The sequence below is a fragment of the Sylvia atricapilla genome, chromosome 6 (assembly GCF_009819655.1).
Source record: "Sylvia atricapilla isolate bSylAtr1 chromosome 6, bSylAtr1.pri, whole genome shotgun sequence".
Taxonomy (NCBI): Eukaryota; Metazoa; Chordata; class Aves; order Passeriformes; family Sylviidae; genus Sylvia; species Sylvia atricapilla.
The window spans coordinates 51972780-51993958 of record NC_089145.1 but is presented as its reverse complement, the minus strand read 5'-3'; the positions used below and the strand labels follow the sequence as shown (position 1 = coordinate 51993958).

The 21179-nt window shown below is 38.8% G+C and overlaps 1 protein-coding gene across 1 annotated transcript in view; it reads right to left on the bottom strand.

Annotated features, from left to right (window-relative positions):
• Positions 1–8332: 8332 nt before the first annotated feature.
• The window catches only part of KCNK10 (potassium two pore domain channel subfamily K member 10), a 54135-nt gene continuing 41288 nt past the window's right edge, over positions 8333–21179 (bottom strand). The window contains exons 5-7 of the mRNA XM_066322301.1: positions 14782–14968; positions 11525–11667; positions 8333–9659 (exon numbers count right to left, since the gene is read on the bottom strand). Coding sequence (XP_066178398.1) covers positions 9048–9659; positions 11525–11667; positions 14782–14968 — 942 coding nt within the window. The 3' untranslated portion in view covers positions 8333–9047. The remainder of the gene's footprint in view (positions 9660–11524; positions 11668–14781; positions 14969–21179) is intronic.

Below are 21179 nucleotides of genomic sequence, written 5' to 3'. Positions count from 1 at the left end.
AAGGAATCCAAGGGGGGAAAGTGACAATTGCAGCCTTTAAGTGGATATTTGTTGCTATTTTGTATTTAGTTGGGTGTTTTTTCTTAGCTTGACAAAATATGTTTAGTTTTGTCAAATTGAGCTACACCAGACTGAGAAATGGAAATGAAAGACTATAATTGACTTCCCAGCCCAGCAGGAATTCCCCACAAGATGGACCTGCTCTAGGATAGAGTCTGGGCTAGGCTAAACACTTGAGTAGGCTGCTGTCTTACAGACACCCACGTTTAAACGTGGAGGATTAAACACTGTGGTGTAAATCTGACAGCACACCTTGTATCTTGGCACCTAAGGCGCACCTGAAATCTTGTTATTACTCAGATAGTGCCTATTGTTTCCCTTGTTACAAAACACACAGTCATCATTCGTTTGTGCTTAATCTCTCAAACGCCTGCTGCTCTATTCACCGTGGAGGAGTTATCGATTAGCCCTGCTCCAGCCTCTCCACACGTCAACAGATGTGACAAGGATCGCCAGAGCTCCTGCGTTTCCTGCTGCAGCCTCTGAAAAGTCACTCCCAGGTCTCTAATTTGACATCTCCAAAATGATCTCATGAGGTTCTTGTCTGTATTTAATGACTCTTTGCAAAACAGCTTCAGTTTATGTGTTGTTTTGTTTCTTTTTCAGACAGTGTTCCCAGCTTGTGCCCTGGAACTCACTGGGCGTTTCTTTCCCACAAACCTCTGTAGGAAGAAGAGATATGTGGGCCCAACCTCAGTCCTTCGTGGAATTTTCTGTGTCTCTTTTTCTGTCCAGATATTCATGCAAGGGAGAAGCAAATTCTTCGTATGAACATCCAAGATTCACAGTCACCACATGTTTTGGAATGTAATACAATCTTAATTTACTGCTTTATTCTTCCCAGTCAGATAATTGGACTTAAAAAGAAATAGTAGCTCGGGTCCATTTAGCTAATTGCTTCAAGTCAAACCTATGGTATCCATCCATCCAGTTTAAATTGCATTCAGTAATGACATTTACATTGCTCTGCTTCAGAAATGGCAATGTCAAAAGAGCTCTCCATCAAAAAAAAAACCCATCAGCACCTTGTGTAAGAATGAAAAGAAGGGATGACCCAGAAGAGGTCTCCTTAAGTGGGGAAAGTCTCCAGGGTGCCTCGTGGAAATGATCCAAAGCTTTGCTAGAGGCAGTGACAACTGCCAGGCCAAAAAATGTACTATGAAATCTCTTTGGGATACTCCTTCCTGAGTATATATAGTATTATTATATAATAATAAAGCATGTTACTTTATTATTATATACTAATTTAGTGTTTTTAAAGCAACTTTAATTTAACAATTGGTTTCAAAAATAGTTGGTATTATGCAAAACAGCAGACTACTGAGAAAATCTGTTTTGAGAAAGAATCTTAGTGCAATCTTCACCATCCTGCATACAGATTTTGGACAAATAAAGGTATTTCACAATTTGTCACACATCCACCCTTTATATTTTGCTAGTTTTTTGGGGCTTCTTATATTCTTTGTCTTTCTCAATCACCTCTCAGAACAGGGTCTGAGGCTGACTTGGGTCAGTTTGCTAAATAGATCAATTTATTTTATTTCTGGAGGACTCCAGAAATTTCAGTACCATCTCTATATCCCAGGCAATAGGTCACAAAGTCAGAGCAAACAGATGTAGCTTGATAAAGTTTGGACCTGGAAATCAAGTGAGGCAGAATGTGCATAAACCAGAAAATGCAAATAACCATGATTGCATGAAAAATATGAGTGATACAGAGTAGCTAAAGTAGGTCCAAATAAGAGACTCATGCTTCCAAGGGAAGAGAGAGAGAAATTAGGAGATGGAGATGGGCTTTGGAGAAATATGGATTGACATGCACAGTTTATACAAATACAGGGGAGATTGTTTTGCTCAGTCCAGAGAAGGTTTTTTCTTTTTTTCTTTTTCTCAAAGTGAAGCAAAGGCTCAGCCATGAAGTATCTCTATTCACGCTATGCAGAACTATGAACCAAGATTATTGAATTTTTTATCACTGTGATTTGCTGACAAAAGGAGCCATAGATCAAGAGTTTGCATTCTCCGTGAGTGGACTGGCCTCTGTTGCAGTTTCCCAAGCTAAGGAAAAACAAAACAGTGAGGGAATCTGAGGCCCAACGTAGAAAGTAGTCAACACAGAAGCATCAAAAAAGCTGTAAAAAGACAAAAGAATTCACAGTAAAAGACAAGCCAATCTTGTCTGTGTTTCCCAAGGTCAAAAATCTTCATCCCATCTCTCCATCCATAACTTTTCAAGTCATTCTGGCAAATAATTTCTATGTAAAGAAAGTTCTGATTTCTTGCTTCCCTATTGACTGGCCACTAAATGCAGAAATGGCTAGGTATGAGTAGAAGTATGGCTGGAAATTTGTGTCTCTCTTTTGAAACTAGCCCAGGACCATGGCTTCCCAAATCAGACACCCAGAAAATATGGGAATCTGGATCATCAACCAGGGAGAAAAGGTAGAAAGGACAAAAAACAATCTCAAAGGTCCAGCAAAAGTGGTATTACCAGCAATGCACAGTTTTCTAGAGATACACAAAAGAGGTTAATTCCCTTGCTGGATGATAAGACAACAGAAAGAGAGAAAAAAATCAACAGAAAAAGTGTTTTCAACTGGATGGTCTTTGTTGCATTTTTTTTAATCTTTTAAAACATTACATCATAAAATAAAGACAATAGCAGCAAAACTTATCAAGTTGGTACAAGCACATTCTGCTCTGCACCCTGGTAATGACATTTCTGAAATATTCATTTTTCTGAGAATGCCTTTCTAAAGCACCATTGAATCTTACAGAAAGAGTGAAAGAGAGACACAAAAAAGAAAGTAGATAGAATATCCTTGCAAGTGGTTTTACTGATTGTTTATAGTATAATTTGAAGTTGATCATGAAAAAATAGTAGAACAGCATCTCAAAAAAAATGTTTCCCCAAATTTTAAGAAACTTCTTTTTTAAACACAAAGCTGAAAAAGACTAATAGTGGTTTCTCAGTACTGTCCAAGGTCCAGATCAAGTTCTATTAGAACTTGGGAAAAAAATCACTCTAAAACTACATTGATACACTGCTCTGAATAAATTTAAATTGTTGGGAAGATATTATCCAGATATTACAAACTGATTTTTTCTAATTAAAGCTACTGTATGAATCCAGGATCTGAGAAACTGCTAAATGGTAGGCTGAAAGCTGGTATGTTTGGTTTACATCTCACAGCAGACACCATAAGCTTTCCTCTTGAGAGCATATAACTCCCACAATAAAAAAGGACTTTGGAGATAGAATGTTTTCAGGAGACAAAAGAATTCTTTCCCACATGCCAAGTATCACCTGCCTTTGCTTTGCTCTCAAGATCAGCAAGGCAAAGCAGATCCTCTTTGCCTCAAAAGGCTAAATGCTATAGAAATGTCCACTTTCCCACAAAAGCAGCAGCTCTGCTATTTCTTGCTGATCAGACTTAGCTCAGATATGACCTGGAACCAGAGAGGAAGTTCACATTTATCTGCATGGAGCAAGGACACATCACCAGTAAATCTGTGTGCAAGACCCAGTGACATGTGCCATGTGAGGGATGTTAGCATGGGGCCATTCTTCATCTGGTTCCTGAGAACTCACCAATGTGGTGGATAAGGCTTGCCTTTAGCATGACCTTCCCATCCCACCCTGATCCAGCTCACAGGCTGTGCACTGGCTACATCAGGACAGCTCCAAATTAGCTTTTGCAACTGCTTCCTCTGATTTCAGCAGCGCAAGCCAACAGAGACTAACAATGTTATGAACTGCAGTGGCAGGAGGTAAAAATACAGTCCAGTTAGCAGTGGTATTAAGGAGAGCAACTGTTACTGATAGTAAAGGAGATGAGGACCTTGAGAAAATTTCAGTAACCCAATGAATTTTCAGATCTATTTTTTTTTTGATAATACATTTCAGCCAACCAGTTACATACATTAATCTACAAGCCTTTATTTGAGTTCCACAGGTTTGTGGTGATTTGCCTTGTGTTTTCATTGATATTTAAATGTCTAGGGAACTGTTTCTGAGGCTGAGCTTATTTGTGTTTAATATTAATATAATGTCATTCCAGTAAGTATGAACTGCACAGTAGAGATGAGTTATAACAGCAGGCCTTTGCTATAAAAAGCTTAAAAATAACAAGCAAGCTTCACTTTACTGCACAGACTTACAGGGGCAGATTTTGGCCTAGATTCGACAAAAAATATCTTAGAACAAGTAAATGTACAGGGAGGACTGAACCAGTCCCCAGACACCTTTCAAATTCATATCTGTTTAGTAGGAGACATCCTGCTCTAGGTTAGTACACAACATGACATGACACTTGGTCTTTACCTGTAATTTATTTCTAGTGGACAATGGGAAAAGTGAGAGTAGCAGACATCATGCAACCTGACAACACGAATAAACCCCTGAGAAAACCAAAGCTGGCAAACAAACAGCCCATGTACAGCATAAATACGAATACTTCAGAAAAATGAAGGGCTTTTAAGGACAAGGTTTTATAACCTGAACTCAGACATAATTTCATTTATTATGGTTAGAGATTTTTGCAGAAAGTCTCTGGTGTAGTCCATTAATGGCTTTGGAGGAAGCAGACTGGTATTAGACACATCCTAAAGCCAGGCAGCAGAAGCTGGGGTAATTTATAATTTCATGGCCACAATCCAAATCAGGTTTGATGAATATAAAGCACTGTGGGGGGAGGATTATTGTATTTTATTTACTATTATTTCTAGGATTTATTAGAAATAATGTTTTCTATTAAGTGGCAATGAAATTAAAAATCTTTTGAAAACCAGTATCTGCAAAAGGTCAACAATGCTTATGATGGGTAATGGTTCAGAAGGGCTCCCAAAGTGGCACAGCAGAATTCTCCTGCACAAGGCAGTGGAAAGTGGGACTGCAGAGCTGAAAGCTGTAGGGATACAGCAGCTGAGTCATCCTCTATGTGTGAGGGCTGCAGCTACAAAAAATCCATGTTTCCTTTGTTCTTTCAGGTCCCAATTCCCATGTCAAGTCATGTTATGCTCAGGGCAGGATCAGAGAGTTAAAGTCAGTAACCCAGCCTTTTGTTTGACTTCTTATTTTCAGGCTGCTGGGAAAGAGCATAATTTAGAGAAAGAAGTTTTAGATATTTTCAGACAACTTTTCTTAAAACTTTTCTATAATGGTGGAACAGCCTCACTGGAATTAACATGACAAGTCTTTTATAGGTGTTGCTAAATGCCAGAGGATGAGAATTTTAACCATAAAAACACTTGATGTTTGAACTGAGATTCTCTCTTAGCTGTTGCAGACAATTAAAACCAAGGGATGCCCTTTAAAAGGGGAAAAGCAATTTAGCTCATTAAAATGTCATTTTAGGTGTTGAGATGTTTCTGTCTGGCCCCCTATGAAATACACCATTTGCACTTCTCATATTATAATAAAAATTAGGTATATTGAGGTATTTAATAAGCAATCATCTAGCAGAAAATATTTACTCTTGTCATAGCCTGGCAACTTTCTCAACAAGTTTCACGGACACAAAAATGGAGAGGAATGAAAGAGCATTTTGCTTTCATATAAAAGGTCATCAAATGCTCTGCTCAGTATCCTACTGAGAGTTTATTGAGCATCACCTTTTGTCCCTGAACAATTATAACCCAACCAGGGGATGCTGAAGAAACAGCTGATAAAATATCATCCAGGGGCTCCTGCATGGCATGGCCACACAGAAACTAGTGAGACACACACCATCACCTAGAATCTGGACAGGGGACAGACTGAGAACTCAGAAAGTTAAGATTAAAACTATGCCAAGATGTCATTGTCCTTCTCTTGTATCAGAGAAAACAGTTCTGAATTTGCCCAACAAATTTTGCCTCCTCACTTCTCCATGTTGACTTGTTTTCTGTGAGTTGCCTGTTGTACAACTCCCTGCTCACATAGACAATCCCAACAAGACAGACTTTACTTTCCCTAACCCTAATTAGAAGAAATGCCCTGGCTATGGCTAACCTTTATACTTCACATACAGAAAATGCTTCTCCCATATCTTTATAGATGTCTGTGTGACTATGCAGAACTTTCCTATTGCAGGCAAGCATTTCTTGTGAGGGGAACTCATCTGAAGAACAGATAACCCTGCATGCATGATATTAATCTTGGCATTTGGTAACCAAGGAAAATTATTTGCAGAACTGAATGTATTGCATGCTTTCAGAGTCAGATGAGATGCTCTTGGGTGCCAGATCCTTCATAGATGCAAAGGATGATGTAGCAAGGAGTTACTTCAATTCTCAGACCCAAGTTGTATGTCCCAGCACTTCTGAACCTTTTCTAGAATTCAAACACAAATCTAAATTGTAACTTTCACTCCTAACCTCCTACCAATAAAACATCAGATCTGAACAGCCTTGGTACATCCAGATATGCTTCATCCATCCTGGCACTACAGAATTAGTGATGCTCATGGATGAAACTTCAGAACATTTGCTCATAAGTGGCACTCAAGGCCTGCCCAAAACCAGCAGTGACAAGCAGGGTAAAGAGCTCCAGTGCTTGAGGAGACCTGCACCCTGCTAGTGTCTGCCAGGGCTTGAGAAGGAGAGTCACAAGCTGCCATCTGTGTGTTTGTGAAGCCAAGCACAGGACAGTCTGGCAAAAAAGTCTCCAGAAGCCACGGCAATTCTGGATTTAAGTGGAACCTTCCCTAGGTACTGGGCTTACTGCCCTGCCCCTGGTAAGGTGAAGCCAGAGTGCAGCCCTGCACCTTAAAAGATTCATTGGTGAAGTAAGCAGAATTCAATTTCTCTTGGATCTTATTGAGTTAGAGCAATCTCAAATGACCTGAAATTTTTCAAACATTGCTTTTTCATCCTTGATTTTCTGACAAATAAATAATGAAATTAGAAAGATGATAAGACATTTTCAAGAGAAGTGAACCAGCAGAAAACAGGCTAAGAACTTCTTTCCTCCTCTGCACCAGTGGAATTTGTCTCACTCCTGTAAATCCAGCAGAGTCATTAGATATGCAAATATGTATACTCAGAATTTGCATTCCCATGGCCATGCTTCCATTCATAGCCATGGCAATCTTGAACTCTTATGGCCAGTTTGATGTTGAGTTGCCTTATTGTGCATAAAATCTCAGAAAGTATCAGGGAATGATACCTGCATTTTTGTGTATGTAGACATTGGCATGCAATTCCAAAAGTCTGTGTCTGCATGACCTGTGGATGTCTGCATGTTTGACTAGCTTGCAAGAGTCTCTGCAATCAACATCCATGCTTACCTTACCTATAAGTCTACAGTTTGAATTGCAGAATATTTAGGATTTTGTGAAAGCTCAAGGAAAGCATTGCTGGTACAATCATGTGTATCTCATTTCCAGCATGCAAAATCTTCTATCTGCAATGGCCCACCCAGTAGCCCATAGGCTGACAATATAAAAAATGTAGTATGTTTTGCAATTCCCATTAATTATTTTGCATCATTTTCTTTGAAAATTTACTGTGAAGTCTTGACACGATTCTATTTTTCAAATCCCTATGCCCAGACAGCACAAAGAATTTTTTTAAAAAATGCCCGCAGTTTAGTTACATTTCACTTTCGTCTAGAAATGCAGAGAGCTCGTGTTTAGTTTTTATCAATAAAAGGGACAGAAAATTTCCAACAAGGATAGTGTTTGAAAGGAAATAAACCAAATAATTCAAAATACTTATTTAAAAAGTTACAAAATATGACATTAATGGCACTTAAAGCTATAAGCACTTAAAAGGTTACCAAAATATTTTTTTCCTAAATTTCTTTTTTTTTTTTTTTTTTTTTTTTAGATTATGACAGTATGACAGCAGTTTATGTCTAAACCAAACCCAACAAAAGGGAGCAGAGAGCCCTGAGATTCTATGGTAGCCTTGGCCCTCATTTGAATCATGTATATGCTCTTATGTCTATTTTTAAAAATTCAGATTCAGCTAGAGAACAGCAGTTTGCTGACATGCAAAAGCTATAGCTTCCCTTCTGTCCCTATAGTCTTACAGCATTAAAATAGAAGGGAGTTTTTCAGTGGTAAAAAGTGTGAATGAGAAATTCTTTCCAAAAAAAAAAAAAAAAAAAAAAAAAAAAGTTGGCCTACTGTTTTACACTTTTGGCCAAATATCATTAAATTGATGTTTCTCTTCTTCTAAACAATATAGCATGAGATGTTGTATTTTTCTTCATATGCACTTCCTTGCTGTGAGTTTACATTGAATTTTCCTACATGAGAAAAAAATCCTCGTTTCTTTCTTTTTTGTTTGTTTGTTTTTTTTTCATTGCTTAAGATAAATACCTACAATTTTTTTGTTTTCTTTTCTTTTTTCTTTTTTTTTTTTTCTTTTTTAATGAAAAGATCAATGCAACCCTTACTTATGTCTGTGTTGATTTTCCAACCAGCACCCAGCTGCTGGCTTTGTCCATGAACATTCTTTTGGCATTTAGAAAGGTAATGCATCTGACTCAAATATAGGAAAAAAATCTAGCTTGGATCACGTGCCAAAACATAAACTAAGCTTTACTCAAAGTTTCTAGTTCACTCCAATCATTTGTCGTCTTTTTAATCACCAGGGGAAGGCTTTATGGATGCATATTCCGTTACAAAGATACACTGTTTTTCATCCCTTTCACAGGCTCTTCTTGCATAGCTGCCCTTTGTCTAATATCACACCATGGTAGGAACCCTCTGGTGACACTGCCATGGTTCAATCCCTTCCTTTGTGTCTTGCCCTGGTAATCCTATACAGGCTGAAATTTCCATGTGCGTAGCTTTCTGTTGCCAATCTGCAGTGCTGTGTTCCTGATTTGTTTTGGCAGAGCAAGCTTGAGTCTTTATGGCACAGTGAAATATTCTTCGATGCTATATAATTCAGACTGAATAGGGAGTCTGTGTAAGGCACGTGTCTCAATATATATGTATATAAAAACACCAACATTGTTAGTTCAAGTCAAGCATCTTTTACATTTAACTTCTGTATTAAAGTAACACTTTGTTTTTATGCTCCCTTTCTTTGGCTTCGTTGGGAATCACTCCATTTTCCAGGTCTGAGTGCTGCTGGATGCAGTTGGTCAGAGCTGCAGTGCTAGAAGTGTTCTTGGAATTACACATCTTCTCTTTCTCCTCTTCCTTTTTCTCTTCATCCAAGGAATAATTTCTGAAGGTCTCATAAATTTTATGCATATCCTCAGGCATGGTCTTTTTGAGGTCTTTGTTTTTCCTTTTGGTCATCTTAGCAGACGATCCGAATTTGTTGATGATGTTGTCCTCAGACGCCCCCTGCCCATGCTTGTTGAGCTTATCTGACCCTTTGAGGCGCAGGTTGTTAGGCCTGTTGTTGATGCTCTCCTGAGAGGAGGCCTTGAAGCGTCCTGTTTCCAAGGTAGCAAAGACAGAGCGCTTCTCAGGAGAGAGCATGTCTAAGGAGTGGGCTCGCTGGTCCAGGCCCAGCCGCCTGCGCTCCATGCTCCGGATGGTGGCCGCCCGTTGGAGTTTGTCATGGATCTCCACGCTGAGCCGTCTCCGGGTCTCTCTGAACTCAGCTGTCACGTTTGCTTTCCACTCTGCTGCATGGGCTTTTATTTCTCCAACCTTTACAAGAAGAAAGAGAAATTAATTTTTTTTAAAAAGAAAAATCTTTCGTGTCAAACAGTAGCACAAACACTTTCTTCTCTGGCAGGAAACTGGGGAGTGGTCCCATCTCCACTGCATCCACCTGGACCCAAACTTTGGTAGCAAAGGGCTTACACTGGGCAAACTCTAAACGCACCAACTGATGGCTTTTGTGACATAGGAGACATCTGACCATGTGACTTTGCCACCCCACACATTTTATAGCTGTGTTACATGATGGGACATGTTCATGCTAATCCATTCTTCATTAAGAACAAAATTCCTGACACATAATGTCAACAGTAGATGGTCAAGAGTGGGCAAAGTTAATCACATATAGTTAAACCAATACGCCTCAGAACACCCCAACAACCAGTGCAGCAGTACAGGAATGTGTTTTCCTGGATGCAGCTTCAGTCCCACTGAAGGTTCAGAGTCACAGAGTCAGAGAGCAGTTAATATTAAATACCCACTAGATCATTTCAAGTGGCCCTCTGACTCCTCCAGTCTAGGGTTCATTTTCAGGGACAAATGTAGTTGTCTTTAGTGGAGCTTTCCATTGCACAACTGTCCAAATACCCCACTGTCAAGCCATCTGGAGGAGTTTTCAACACGTATTCTACATGGGCACTATGAGCGTATCCTTGAATCTCCTACTGTCTTTCTCTGTCTTACTCCTTTGCACTGAAGGCTGGAATAATGGCTAAGAATAAAGCACCAACTGATGGCTGTATTCAATAAATATGCCTTCCAAAATGAGAAAAATCAAGATAAATGACCAAGCAATATTTCAGTTAAAACAGGCCTTTCTCCATGTTCGACTAAAGAACAGATTCAGGAGTACAGTGTCTGCAGGAGCCCACTATGATCAGTGGTTTGTTTGTGCTGCTGCTGGCTGAATTCAAGTTTTTGCATCCAATAACTTTGACTCCACAAGGAGTCATCTTTTTTTCTGCAGGTGTCTATTTAGCACTGTGGCAGAAGGCATCTTGCATCTATGTGAGGGACCAGGTTCCCCACTAGAGGTGCCTTGATGATCAACAGAACAGCCACACTCTCTGCAATCCCCTTTATTAATGGAGATGCATGGGGGATGCACCAGGCCTTAGGTGGTGCAGATGCCTTCAAAAGTTAGAAATAGCGCTACCCCCCACCAAGTTTTGACTGCTGTTTTGTTAACCCTGCCAGGTAAGCTTTGCTAGAAAAGCCGAAGGAGATTGCCTTAAAATTTGAAATTATATTACTAACATCCTCCACCAGAGGCTACAGCTCTAGAGTCATGGCAATTGCCTTTCTATTTTCTACACTTATTTTAGTGAAACATTAGCAGTATTCTCTTTGAATCATGGAGGTTTCTGAGTTAATTTAATAATGTTCTCCTTGATGCTGACTACTCGGTTTCCTCAATTTTTAAAAACAGTACACAGTAAAGGACCTGAATCTAAACTTCTATTCAGAACCATACTCCCTGACATAGGAAAAGACAGGAAAATCTCCTAATTTTTAAGGAGAGAACACTGAAATTTTTAGTACAATGTCATAGCTAGTTCCAGAGTAAAGGCTGGAATCTCATTCCATAATTGCATTCCTACTGATGTGTTCTGTGTATTTTTGAGCCCTGATAGAGGTGCAACAACCTTGGTTGCTTTCGTTGCTTTTTGCTCTTCCTTTGTGAAGGAGCTGAAGATCAGAGCTAACTGTATACCAAAAACAGACAGTGAAGTAAACCACAGGGCATATAGAGCACTGGTCATGTAAGCAACATCCTTATTTAAACAAGCAGGAATCAGGCACTTAAATCTCGCTTGTAAAATGACAAACCACTGAGAAATTACTGATCATACCTCTTCTTGTGTCTTCTTGGACAGGACTCTTAACCAGTCTCCAATCATACTCAGGACAGCAGCAAAGTAGGCAAGGCCAACAAGGATCCAGAACCACACTAAGGGTTTATACCACTCCATGTATTTGATGTTAACATTTCCTCCTGAAATAAGCATATACTTATGCTTACAAATCATGAGGTGCCAAAATTATTACAAAATATCTTCAACTCTGAAAAACGTCTAAAAGTATTTCTTAACTGTTGTCAAGAGCACTGTAGTTCTGACAATAAGACAAGAAGCCTGTCAGATGGGAGGAACCCAGTCTGGTTTAATTTAAGAGTCTTCAAAATTACTTATTGCTATGTGACCTGCCAGAGCACCCAATAAGCACTTTCCTTTGTACTGCTCACACACAAGCAGCTCTGAAATTCTACTTTGATAGTACTTGCAACAGCCCAAACACATGCCAAACAAAAAAGTTTAGTACAGCTAGTCTTCCTTATTCTGAACTGCCTGCACCCTCAGAGTTGAGAAAATTTAAAGATCAACCCCATTCAATTATAGAGGTTCCAAACATTTTTTGGATTTAGCTACAGGATTGAGAGATCTATGTGCAGAAAAAAAGAAATATAGCTTTGTCTTCCATATCAGGGTATCTGGCTGGAAGCCAACCATGCGTTAGCCCTGAAAATAAGGCTATACAGTCTGTTTAGGTATCATTCAGAGGGATGCATTTTCTGGCTAGTGATGTCATAGGAAATATGGATCAAATCAAACAACAATTATACTATATTGTTCTTCATGCAAGTCTCTGGATGAGCTGGCAAAATAAGAAATCATACATTTGGCATTCTTACATTTTAAGAAATTATAATGGCCTACAAAGGCCCTCAATAAGCGCAGTAGTGGCCAGGTTGCTGCCTACTTCAGAGTAAAATACAGAAATTTTCACAAAAGAAAGCAACCACAACCTCACTTTCAAGACACTCAGTCCCATCACAGGGCTATGTGCACTGCAAGAATGAGAGCCAATGAGGGGCAGGCACAGCTCTGAGTGGAAGAGAGTGAGCAGCAAAGAATCTGCAGAGCCCCATGGGCACTCCCATATCCCTCAATGCAAGTGAAGATCACCTTAATGGTACCTGTGTCAATCCCTGCCCAAAGAGCAAGCCTACCAGGAGAGCCAGCAGAAGCCTGCATATCTCCTGGACTCCAGCCTTGGTTAGAAAGAGCTAGACCCCTATACCTCTGTATGACTGCAGAGAGATGTTAGAGTTTTTCCCTGTTAAAATCTCCAGACAACAGAGTTCATCATTTTATCTTTTGCTTTTCGCAATCTGAGACATTTCTATGACTCTTTAATTTTATCAAGGCTCAATCTGAGCATAGTTACAGTGTTTGAAAACCCCCGTGGAAGGTCAGACATTTGAGAATTGGCAGGGACCCAAATATTGGTTTTGATGTTAATCTCTCCCCACAGACTGCATGAATCACACTCTTTTTTTCCAGTCTTTAAGTGTCTGAAACAATGGGAGGTAGAGACTGCTGTTGCTATGGTACAAGAAGCCTCTTCTGATCACACATGTCCCTGAGGAAGCTCACTAGGAAACAGATTGTCTAGATCTATCTTGCAGAGTAATCAGGTGACTGAGAAAGTATGAGACCACTTTTTTCAGCCTATCAGATACTCTGTTTTTTCAGGCTCCATGCACAATTTTATTTCCAACTGTAGTACAAAAACCTTCCAGTTTCCCAAGAGCTGGGATTTGTTCTAGGTGGACTAGGCCAGCAGAGTTCCATTGACACTGTTCTAACCATTAAGATATAGTATTTTTGATTTGCTGTTGAAGGAACAGAGATCCTGAGAGATTAAAGTGGAAGAAAATAAAAGGGGCAGAAAATCTCTCTCAAAACCAGCAATAAACCCCAAATCTCCTGGTGATCACCTGCTTTATACTCTTATCATGAAAATGCCTCTGAAGTTTTCTTACTCGGGGTCTTCCATACAATTTTTGAAAAATCCTGCTTGTTAATAGCCACCCAGCTGAGGGTTATATTCTCCTAATGATGTACATATAGAACAATTTAATATTTAGAGCTTTTTTACTCTCACATTGTTAAACAATACTGAAATGTAAGAAAAATATTGTAAATTATTTTTATTTCATGCTGTGACACCTCAAAGAATATCACTGAATTGCTTTAGAGGTCTAAGTGGTTAAATTGGACAAAGCTCACACAATCACTTCTGTAACATCATAAAACTTGCTCTTTTTTCTCTGTGTCTTTTTTTGTTCAGTGATATTTTTTTCTCAATAATTCATGTCTTCTATGCCAGTTTGTCATAAAAAAGGAAGATTAGAGTCTTCTCTACAAAAAAGACTTGTCTACCATCTTTCAGCAAAGAAAATTTGTCATTTTATTTGATGCTTTTAACTCATTCTGTTTATAGGGACTAAGAAGCACAATATGACTGCCTTTAACAGAGGCAACTTAATACCTTTAATTAGGACCACTAACAGGAATAAGGAGTAGAGGTCATGCACTGATGGGAAAAAATCCACTTATTTTAACCACCTTTTTTGTTAGCAAAGCAGTTGTGTGAAAAAAAAAAAGTGTCTCTCATCTCTTCAGCCAACTGTCTCAATTCCCTCTCTGGAAACTGCACATGGGTAGATATTTATAGTTCATGCTTGTACTGTATTAATCTTGGAGAGTCTCCTCCAAGCACTGAGATGCGTATCCCATTAGTCCTTTTCTCCTAAAAGAGTTTTCCTTAACAGGGCAACTACAATGTCAAAATTTATGCTAAGGTTAGGAAACAGAATGCAGGTTTTGAAATGCTGCAGCTCCTGTCGTAGCAGCCCACTACAGCACCTGACCAGAGAATTCTACAGACTGATGGCTCAGTCATTCTTTGCAAAAGCTTCCTCCATTCATCATTTGGGCTACTTGCTTCTGTAGTCAGTTGAGACTGAGAGCTAATGGACTAATACAAATCTTTAATTCAATGGGAAAGTAATTTTACTTTTGCATAATTCATTGCATGATAAAGGGTAATCAGGACTTTCCAGGCTCCCGTTATCTACACTGCTGAAGGCTCACAATCTACAAATGGTGAGGCACCTGGACCTTAAATCAGCCTGCTGTCGTGTAATCCCAGCAGAAACACCCGGCATCATTTCACTGGAATATTGTCAAGAGCCTCTATACCAGAAAACAAATTCTGAGAGCCAAGGTCCTTGTGCTCAGCACCTCGGCTCAAAGCTGCTCACCTGCTACAAAGTCACCGAAGCCAACAGTGGTCAGAGTGACAACTACAAAGTAAATGGACTCCAAGGCTGTCCATCCCTCGATGTATTTGAAGATAAATGCAGGAATGGTCACAAAGACGATGCAGCCTGCCAGGATGAAGAGGATGGTGGAGATCACCCGGATCTTTGTTTGACTCACTTGCTTATTCTAGAAAAAGGAAATAATAGCAAAAAAATAAATGTTTGTGTGGGTTTCTGGAACTGTGTTCTTCATGAATGATTGTGCTGGTGTCTCTTTCTGCCTTTTTTGAGTTTGTTGGGTGGAATACAACTCTCTCTCCTGTTAGTAACTGTCCTGCCCAGGTAATAGTAAACCTTCAATAGTAAACCAGTTTATCATGATTCCCATTTTCTATGCACTATGAAGTGACCAATCTACCCCAGACACCACCTGGAAAAACATTCTTGAGCTTCAGAAAGGCATCAATATGCTCCATATTAGGTTCAATGCATAAGAAAAAGTGCACATTCACACCTCCATACAAGTATGTGTACACCTACATTCCCTCACCAGCACCAAGCATTCAACAAACAGGACTAAGATTAAAATGAAAATAAACTCCTTTTCCCCCACTGAAAAGCTGCAATTTCATGTAGAAATAATTCATGTGTTGGGTTTTCTAAACTCAGGATTACCATCTTTCATTCACAAATATGAAGGTTAAATCTCCTTTTCAAAAATAGAAAGTTGTATTATTGGTTTACACCAGAAACAAAAGGATTTATGTCAAATATCAAACAGCCTGAGATAAAATTACCTATGTAAATTCACACTGGAAAGCTCTTGAACAAAGACTATGTTACCGGTTTCTATAAACTGAATTCAAATATAGTCAGTGTAATTGTAATATTTTACACTCCTAAATCATATAAACTCTCTATATATTTAATGTATACTTCGATTTTGTTTCTATTCATAATAATGCAAGCCTGGATTAACACAATTGACTCTGGCGGATTTATTACAGATTTTCTCTGCTGTGAATAAATTCAGCATCCAATAAAGTTTCATGAGAAACCTGTAAATTACTAGAAACCTTACTGTGGATTAATATCAGTGGCAGCGTAAATTCTCTATTTATCCTGGAAAAGCAACGTGGTGGTCACTGTAAGTCAGGTTTCCAAATTAGTTTTCCAAATCAAGCATCTCCCTTAACCCAGAAATGAGATCTCAATTCAGATTAAGGCATTGCCTAGACAGGAAATAAGGTCTCAGAAGTTATCTTCGTAATATATAGAAAGGATATTGCCTGAACTGGTTAATATCTAACCAGCTTGTGAGCAATACTGTGCTTCCCCTAATAACAGCGGGATTTCTTTTAGAGGTGCAGTATCAGAACCTCATTAAATACTCCTCTGATCTGGGATGCATTCAAAAGCAGGTACCATTAAAATGTCATGTTTCATTAGGTACTTTTATTTCTGAAACTGTTTCAAATGATCCCTACACTTAATATTTTATTTGTGTATGTGTGCACTATTTTCTGCGTGTGGATGAATACAAATAGTTCAATAAGATTAGTAATATAATGCCAAATATAGGACATGGACAAACTGCCAAGTACCAAGGGGAAGAGCAACACAAAAATAGGTTGTGAAGTTTTCTTACTCGGGGTAAGAAAATATAAAATATTTATTATATAAATATAAATATAAAATCTGAATATAAATATAACATAAATGTAAAATCTGAATTCACTCCTTATTGCCTCTTTGTCCAAAGAGCCATTTTGAGTACTTTGCTAAAATACCAAAGGACAATCTATCTCCTTTGAGAGGTATGGACACACATTCACAATGGCAAGTTTTCATTGTATGAGTAGTAAAAGGAAAAGAACAGATCACATGGATCATGTTACATAGTGTCCTACATTGGCACCCTTGCATTTTGGCATTGAGAATGAGGATTTAATCAAGTTGATGTTTATTTTCTAGTTTGACCAAGGTAACTTGTTTACTTCTACTAAATGCTTCAGTTTCCTAAAATGTAAAAATGAAACGTCAGAAACCTTGCCTTGTGGAAGTTAGGAGACAAGTGCCTCTTGGGAATCCTTGAACGAAAAGTAAGCCCAGCATCACAATTATGCACAGTAATTCCTCCTCCAGCCCCCACATAGTAAAAATTAAAATGTTTTTCAGTATGTGTCAGAATTGTCTCATGAGAGAAACAGGAATGAAAAGAACGGCCTTCAAATCAGTAACAAATGTTCTGGGCATCCCCTTGTTCATGAGCAATAAACTCAGCCAACGGTTGTTGGGTTTTTTAAGTTAAAATGGTAACAGTGTTAATGAAAGGATCTGTAAAAGGCCTGACTCATGGTAATTGTGCACCTTTGTCACTCACACAAAAGCAGAGCAGCTGAGGATACAAATGAAGGCAGAAAGCAATGGTGAATCAGGCACAGCATTTTTAGAGCTGCTGAAAAGAGCACAAAAGCAGGATGCAGAAAAATAATTACTTAATGAACAATAACACATGAAATGCAGGATAGACATGAACAAGGGGGTTTTTTACAGTTAGGTATGCATACAGAGGAAATTCACAGTACAGTCTAACTGCTACAGATTAAAAACGTGCTAAGGCATAATTGTACTTACTAATCAAATATGGACATTGTAATTATGACATACTACAAAAATGTAAACCACTGCAATGTTACACCAAGTCATTATTAAAGTAATTAAATAAATAAATAACTAATAACTAATCACACTATATATCACTAAAGGTTGAGAAATCTGAATAAATTTATACAAATTTCTCTTTTAAACAGTATGTTCAGCTTAGCCCAAACATTGTCAAATAAGTGAGCAACTTCTGCCAGGCTAAGAAATCATCTGAACCCATTTCTATAGGTGTCAAAAAGAAATAATAACAAGCCCTTTTCCCCAGGAAAGGCAGCTAATCTTATAGCTGTTTAAGTAGAATTAAAATGCCTTTAAAAGAGATGTTTTCCACTATTTTTCTTTTTAAGTTTGTTTACCCCCAAATTCTTTCCACAGCGATGAAGCAGGTAGTTTGTAAGATATTCTTCAAATATAAATAAATTAGTGCCTGCTAATGAGACCAATTTAAATCCACCTAGAATTAATCTGGAAAACATCAAAGAAGTAATCTAAGAATCTAAGAACTAAGAGTTTTCTGTGTACCCATCAGGGTCATTTCTATTTTCCAGTGACAGCATTGATTTTGTTCTTAAGGTGGCTAAGTGCTAAACTGGCTACATTACTGATGTCATCTTTCTTACACGAATTCAAAGAACCTACTGTCAGTATGTTCTGGTGCCAAGAGGAGTAAGGACAGACAGAGTAATGAAAGCACCTTATCAGTGGAATTTCTTATCCATCTTTTCCATCAATAACTGCAGCTTTGCTTTTTCCTTATTTTCTATTATATACATAAAGGTTTTAGTAGTTTTGGTTTTACCTAATAATTTCAGGAGTTAAAATAAACTGTGAGTTTTTTACTTCCTTTTTTCTCTATCTGTCCCAATAGATCAAAGCCAATGTAGTGGATTATTTTATGTCTCCTGCTTTCTTCAGGCGAATTAACTGAGGTACAGTTTTTCTGACCTAGTGGTTGACAATAAAAGCACCAAAAAGTGTTTTTAAGTTTGCAAACTGAGACCATAGAGTTGATGTATATTCCTATGAAAAAGGAGCAGGAGGCATTAAGTAGAGGATCACAAGAAGCTGTAGTCATTTATCAGACTAGACTAAATGCTAAATATGTGGAACATACATATTCCCATGAACAGCATCTTTCATATAAGCTTATTCCAAGATTCTGTAGTGTCACCTCTCGTTTCATAGAAAGCTCCCCCAGTATACAGTACTACTAAACCAAAAATAGCACTGGAACACTTGCTGCTTCACAGTGAGCTCAGATGGTTTTTCCATCTTCCAAACTTTTCCTTTCCTGAATTCCTGACAGATTTCCCCAAGGCTCCAAGCAAGTTGGCTACCTTTTTGGCTAGATGAACAATGCCATAGTTTTAGAGATAATGTAATACACTTGCATGGAAAATGCTGTCCTCATCTCTCCAAAAGGCCCTGTATTTTGGAGCAGAGAAAACACATTTCAAACAAAACACATATCTTGAATATTTCTTTTGTTCCCTTCACTTACTCTTAGCTCTGTGCCCTTCCCCATGCTGCCAACTATTCTCAGAACAGATTGTCTCTGCCTATGCACTAATTAAAACCGCTTGTCCTCTAAATCACTTTCTCCAGACCAAAATATTTTAACACGAGGAATGACAGTCTTTGTACTTAAGCCATAAACCAGAATATCACATATATCAGCTCACAAACATTTGATATGTCCTTAGTCAAAATACATTTGCAAAGCCAGTGTAGATGCTGAAGGCAGTCACAGGTTCACTGCTTGTCTTTCAGCCAAATGACAGCCAGTCCTGGTCCAGAGCCTGGCACCTCAGCAAGGTGTGATTCCTTTCTCACCAGGCTGCATGGGAAGACTGGCACAGCATCAGCTCACAGAGCTCCTTGGTCATCAGTGATTTGGCCACTGCGCTGCCTGAAACAGTCGCTGTGGATTTCATCATAATTTGTCCTAGCTCCTTCACATTCAAAATGAGGCTGAAACTAAATGTATTTTAAATATCACTGACTTGGACATAACCTCTAAGAACAATATGACAATATTTTGTTATTCTCTGCTCTCTGACACTGCTGGTTCTTGCCAGCTCCAACAGACCCACCTCAGGGCACTGCTGGCACCTCTGGGAAAGTGTGGTTAAGAAAGGGCAGCAATGCTGGACAGGCAGAAGACAAGTGAATTGAGGAGAGAACAAAGGAATAACAAGGTCAGAAGAGTGGGAGCTTCTCCATGGCAACACAGGTACTGCAGGGCCTGCAGTCCATGGAGGACCAGCAAAGCAACAGAGGAAGAGTTAAGAATAGCAGAGAAATCACTGTGTTCTGACTCCAACCCCTGTGCCATTTGCTGCTGCACCAGAGGGACTGAATGTGACCCATATGGGTGGAGGAGAGGTGTCTGGAGTGAAGTGAGCATAGGACTGAAGCTGAGCTTGAAAAATGGGGAAGAAAGGCATTTTGAATGTTTGTGGGGATTTTGTTTCCAGACACTCAACTCAGTAGTTTTTTTACGCTAATTGTCAATAAATTAATTTAAATTCCACAAGTCAAGTTTGTTTTGCTTGTGACAGTACATGGTAAGTGACTTTGCTGTCTTTATTTTGACCCATGAGGTTTCTCAGAGAGCATTCTTTTGTTCTTCCCATGTTCTCTCCATCATTGTAGGCGAGTGAGCAAATGGCTGTGTGGGTGCTTGCTGCCAGCCAGGACCTACTCACCACACCAGTGAAGAAGACAACATTCCTTGAAAACAAGCAGCAGAATTATAGTATATATTAAAATATAGGTGGCATTTCAGACACCTCCATGGGTTATGAAGAGGGGGTTGAACCATTCTACTAGATATGGTCCTCCCCTACACTCTAACCTCTTGGTGCCTCAGTTTTATTTTAGTTGCCATGTTTTATAAAGAATGCTGCTATAAGAAGGTGCAGAATCCACCCTCTGCTTTTTAACTGTAGTCAGTACCAGAGGGAAGACAGATATTAAAAGCTGTAAGGAGTCACATTTATTACTAAGCTTGGGAGAGACAATCCTGAACTCATACAAGACACAGGTCAGAGTAAAGAAGATTTTCTTATTTGTTGCATCTTTTTTTCGCCATAAAACCACACTTCTGTGGGGTGTTTGTCTAGACCCAGATGGAATACGCAACAATCTTACAGAGCAGCAGCTTTCTCTAATGTCATTTCTGTAAATAAATCTCTGTGCATGGATCTTGCTGCAGTCTTAATGTGAGTACTGTGTCATGAATATACAGAAACACTGGCTGAGACATTTTCTAGGCTTGATATACCTCTTTCTAATCTTCTTCTTCTCGCTAGAAAGCACACATAAGGTTTTCTGATATGGACCCACTAATTTCTACATGTTGCTTATTACAAAAATAAAAATTATGCTCCCAAACCTCTGTTATGGCTGAGCTGTATTCAGCCCAAGGGGATAAGAAAGAAGCAAAAAACCAAATTGAATAAGAAGAGTTCATGTATATATATTCTTTTCTCAAACACAGGAGAAGACAAAGGACAACAGAGGTTGATGGCATAGACTTAAGCAATTTTACAGAGGCAAGATTTGTAATGTGTTCACTCCTTCAACTCACATCTGAGTTACCCAAAGAGTGCAAGAATGGGTTAATTCCCCCATCCAGAGAGTGCATGAGTGGGTTAATAATGATTGTTTCACATAGCTTCCCTGTACCTGAATGGATTTGATCTTGCCATTCCTGGTATAACATCCTC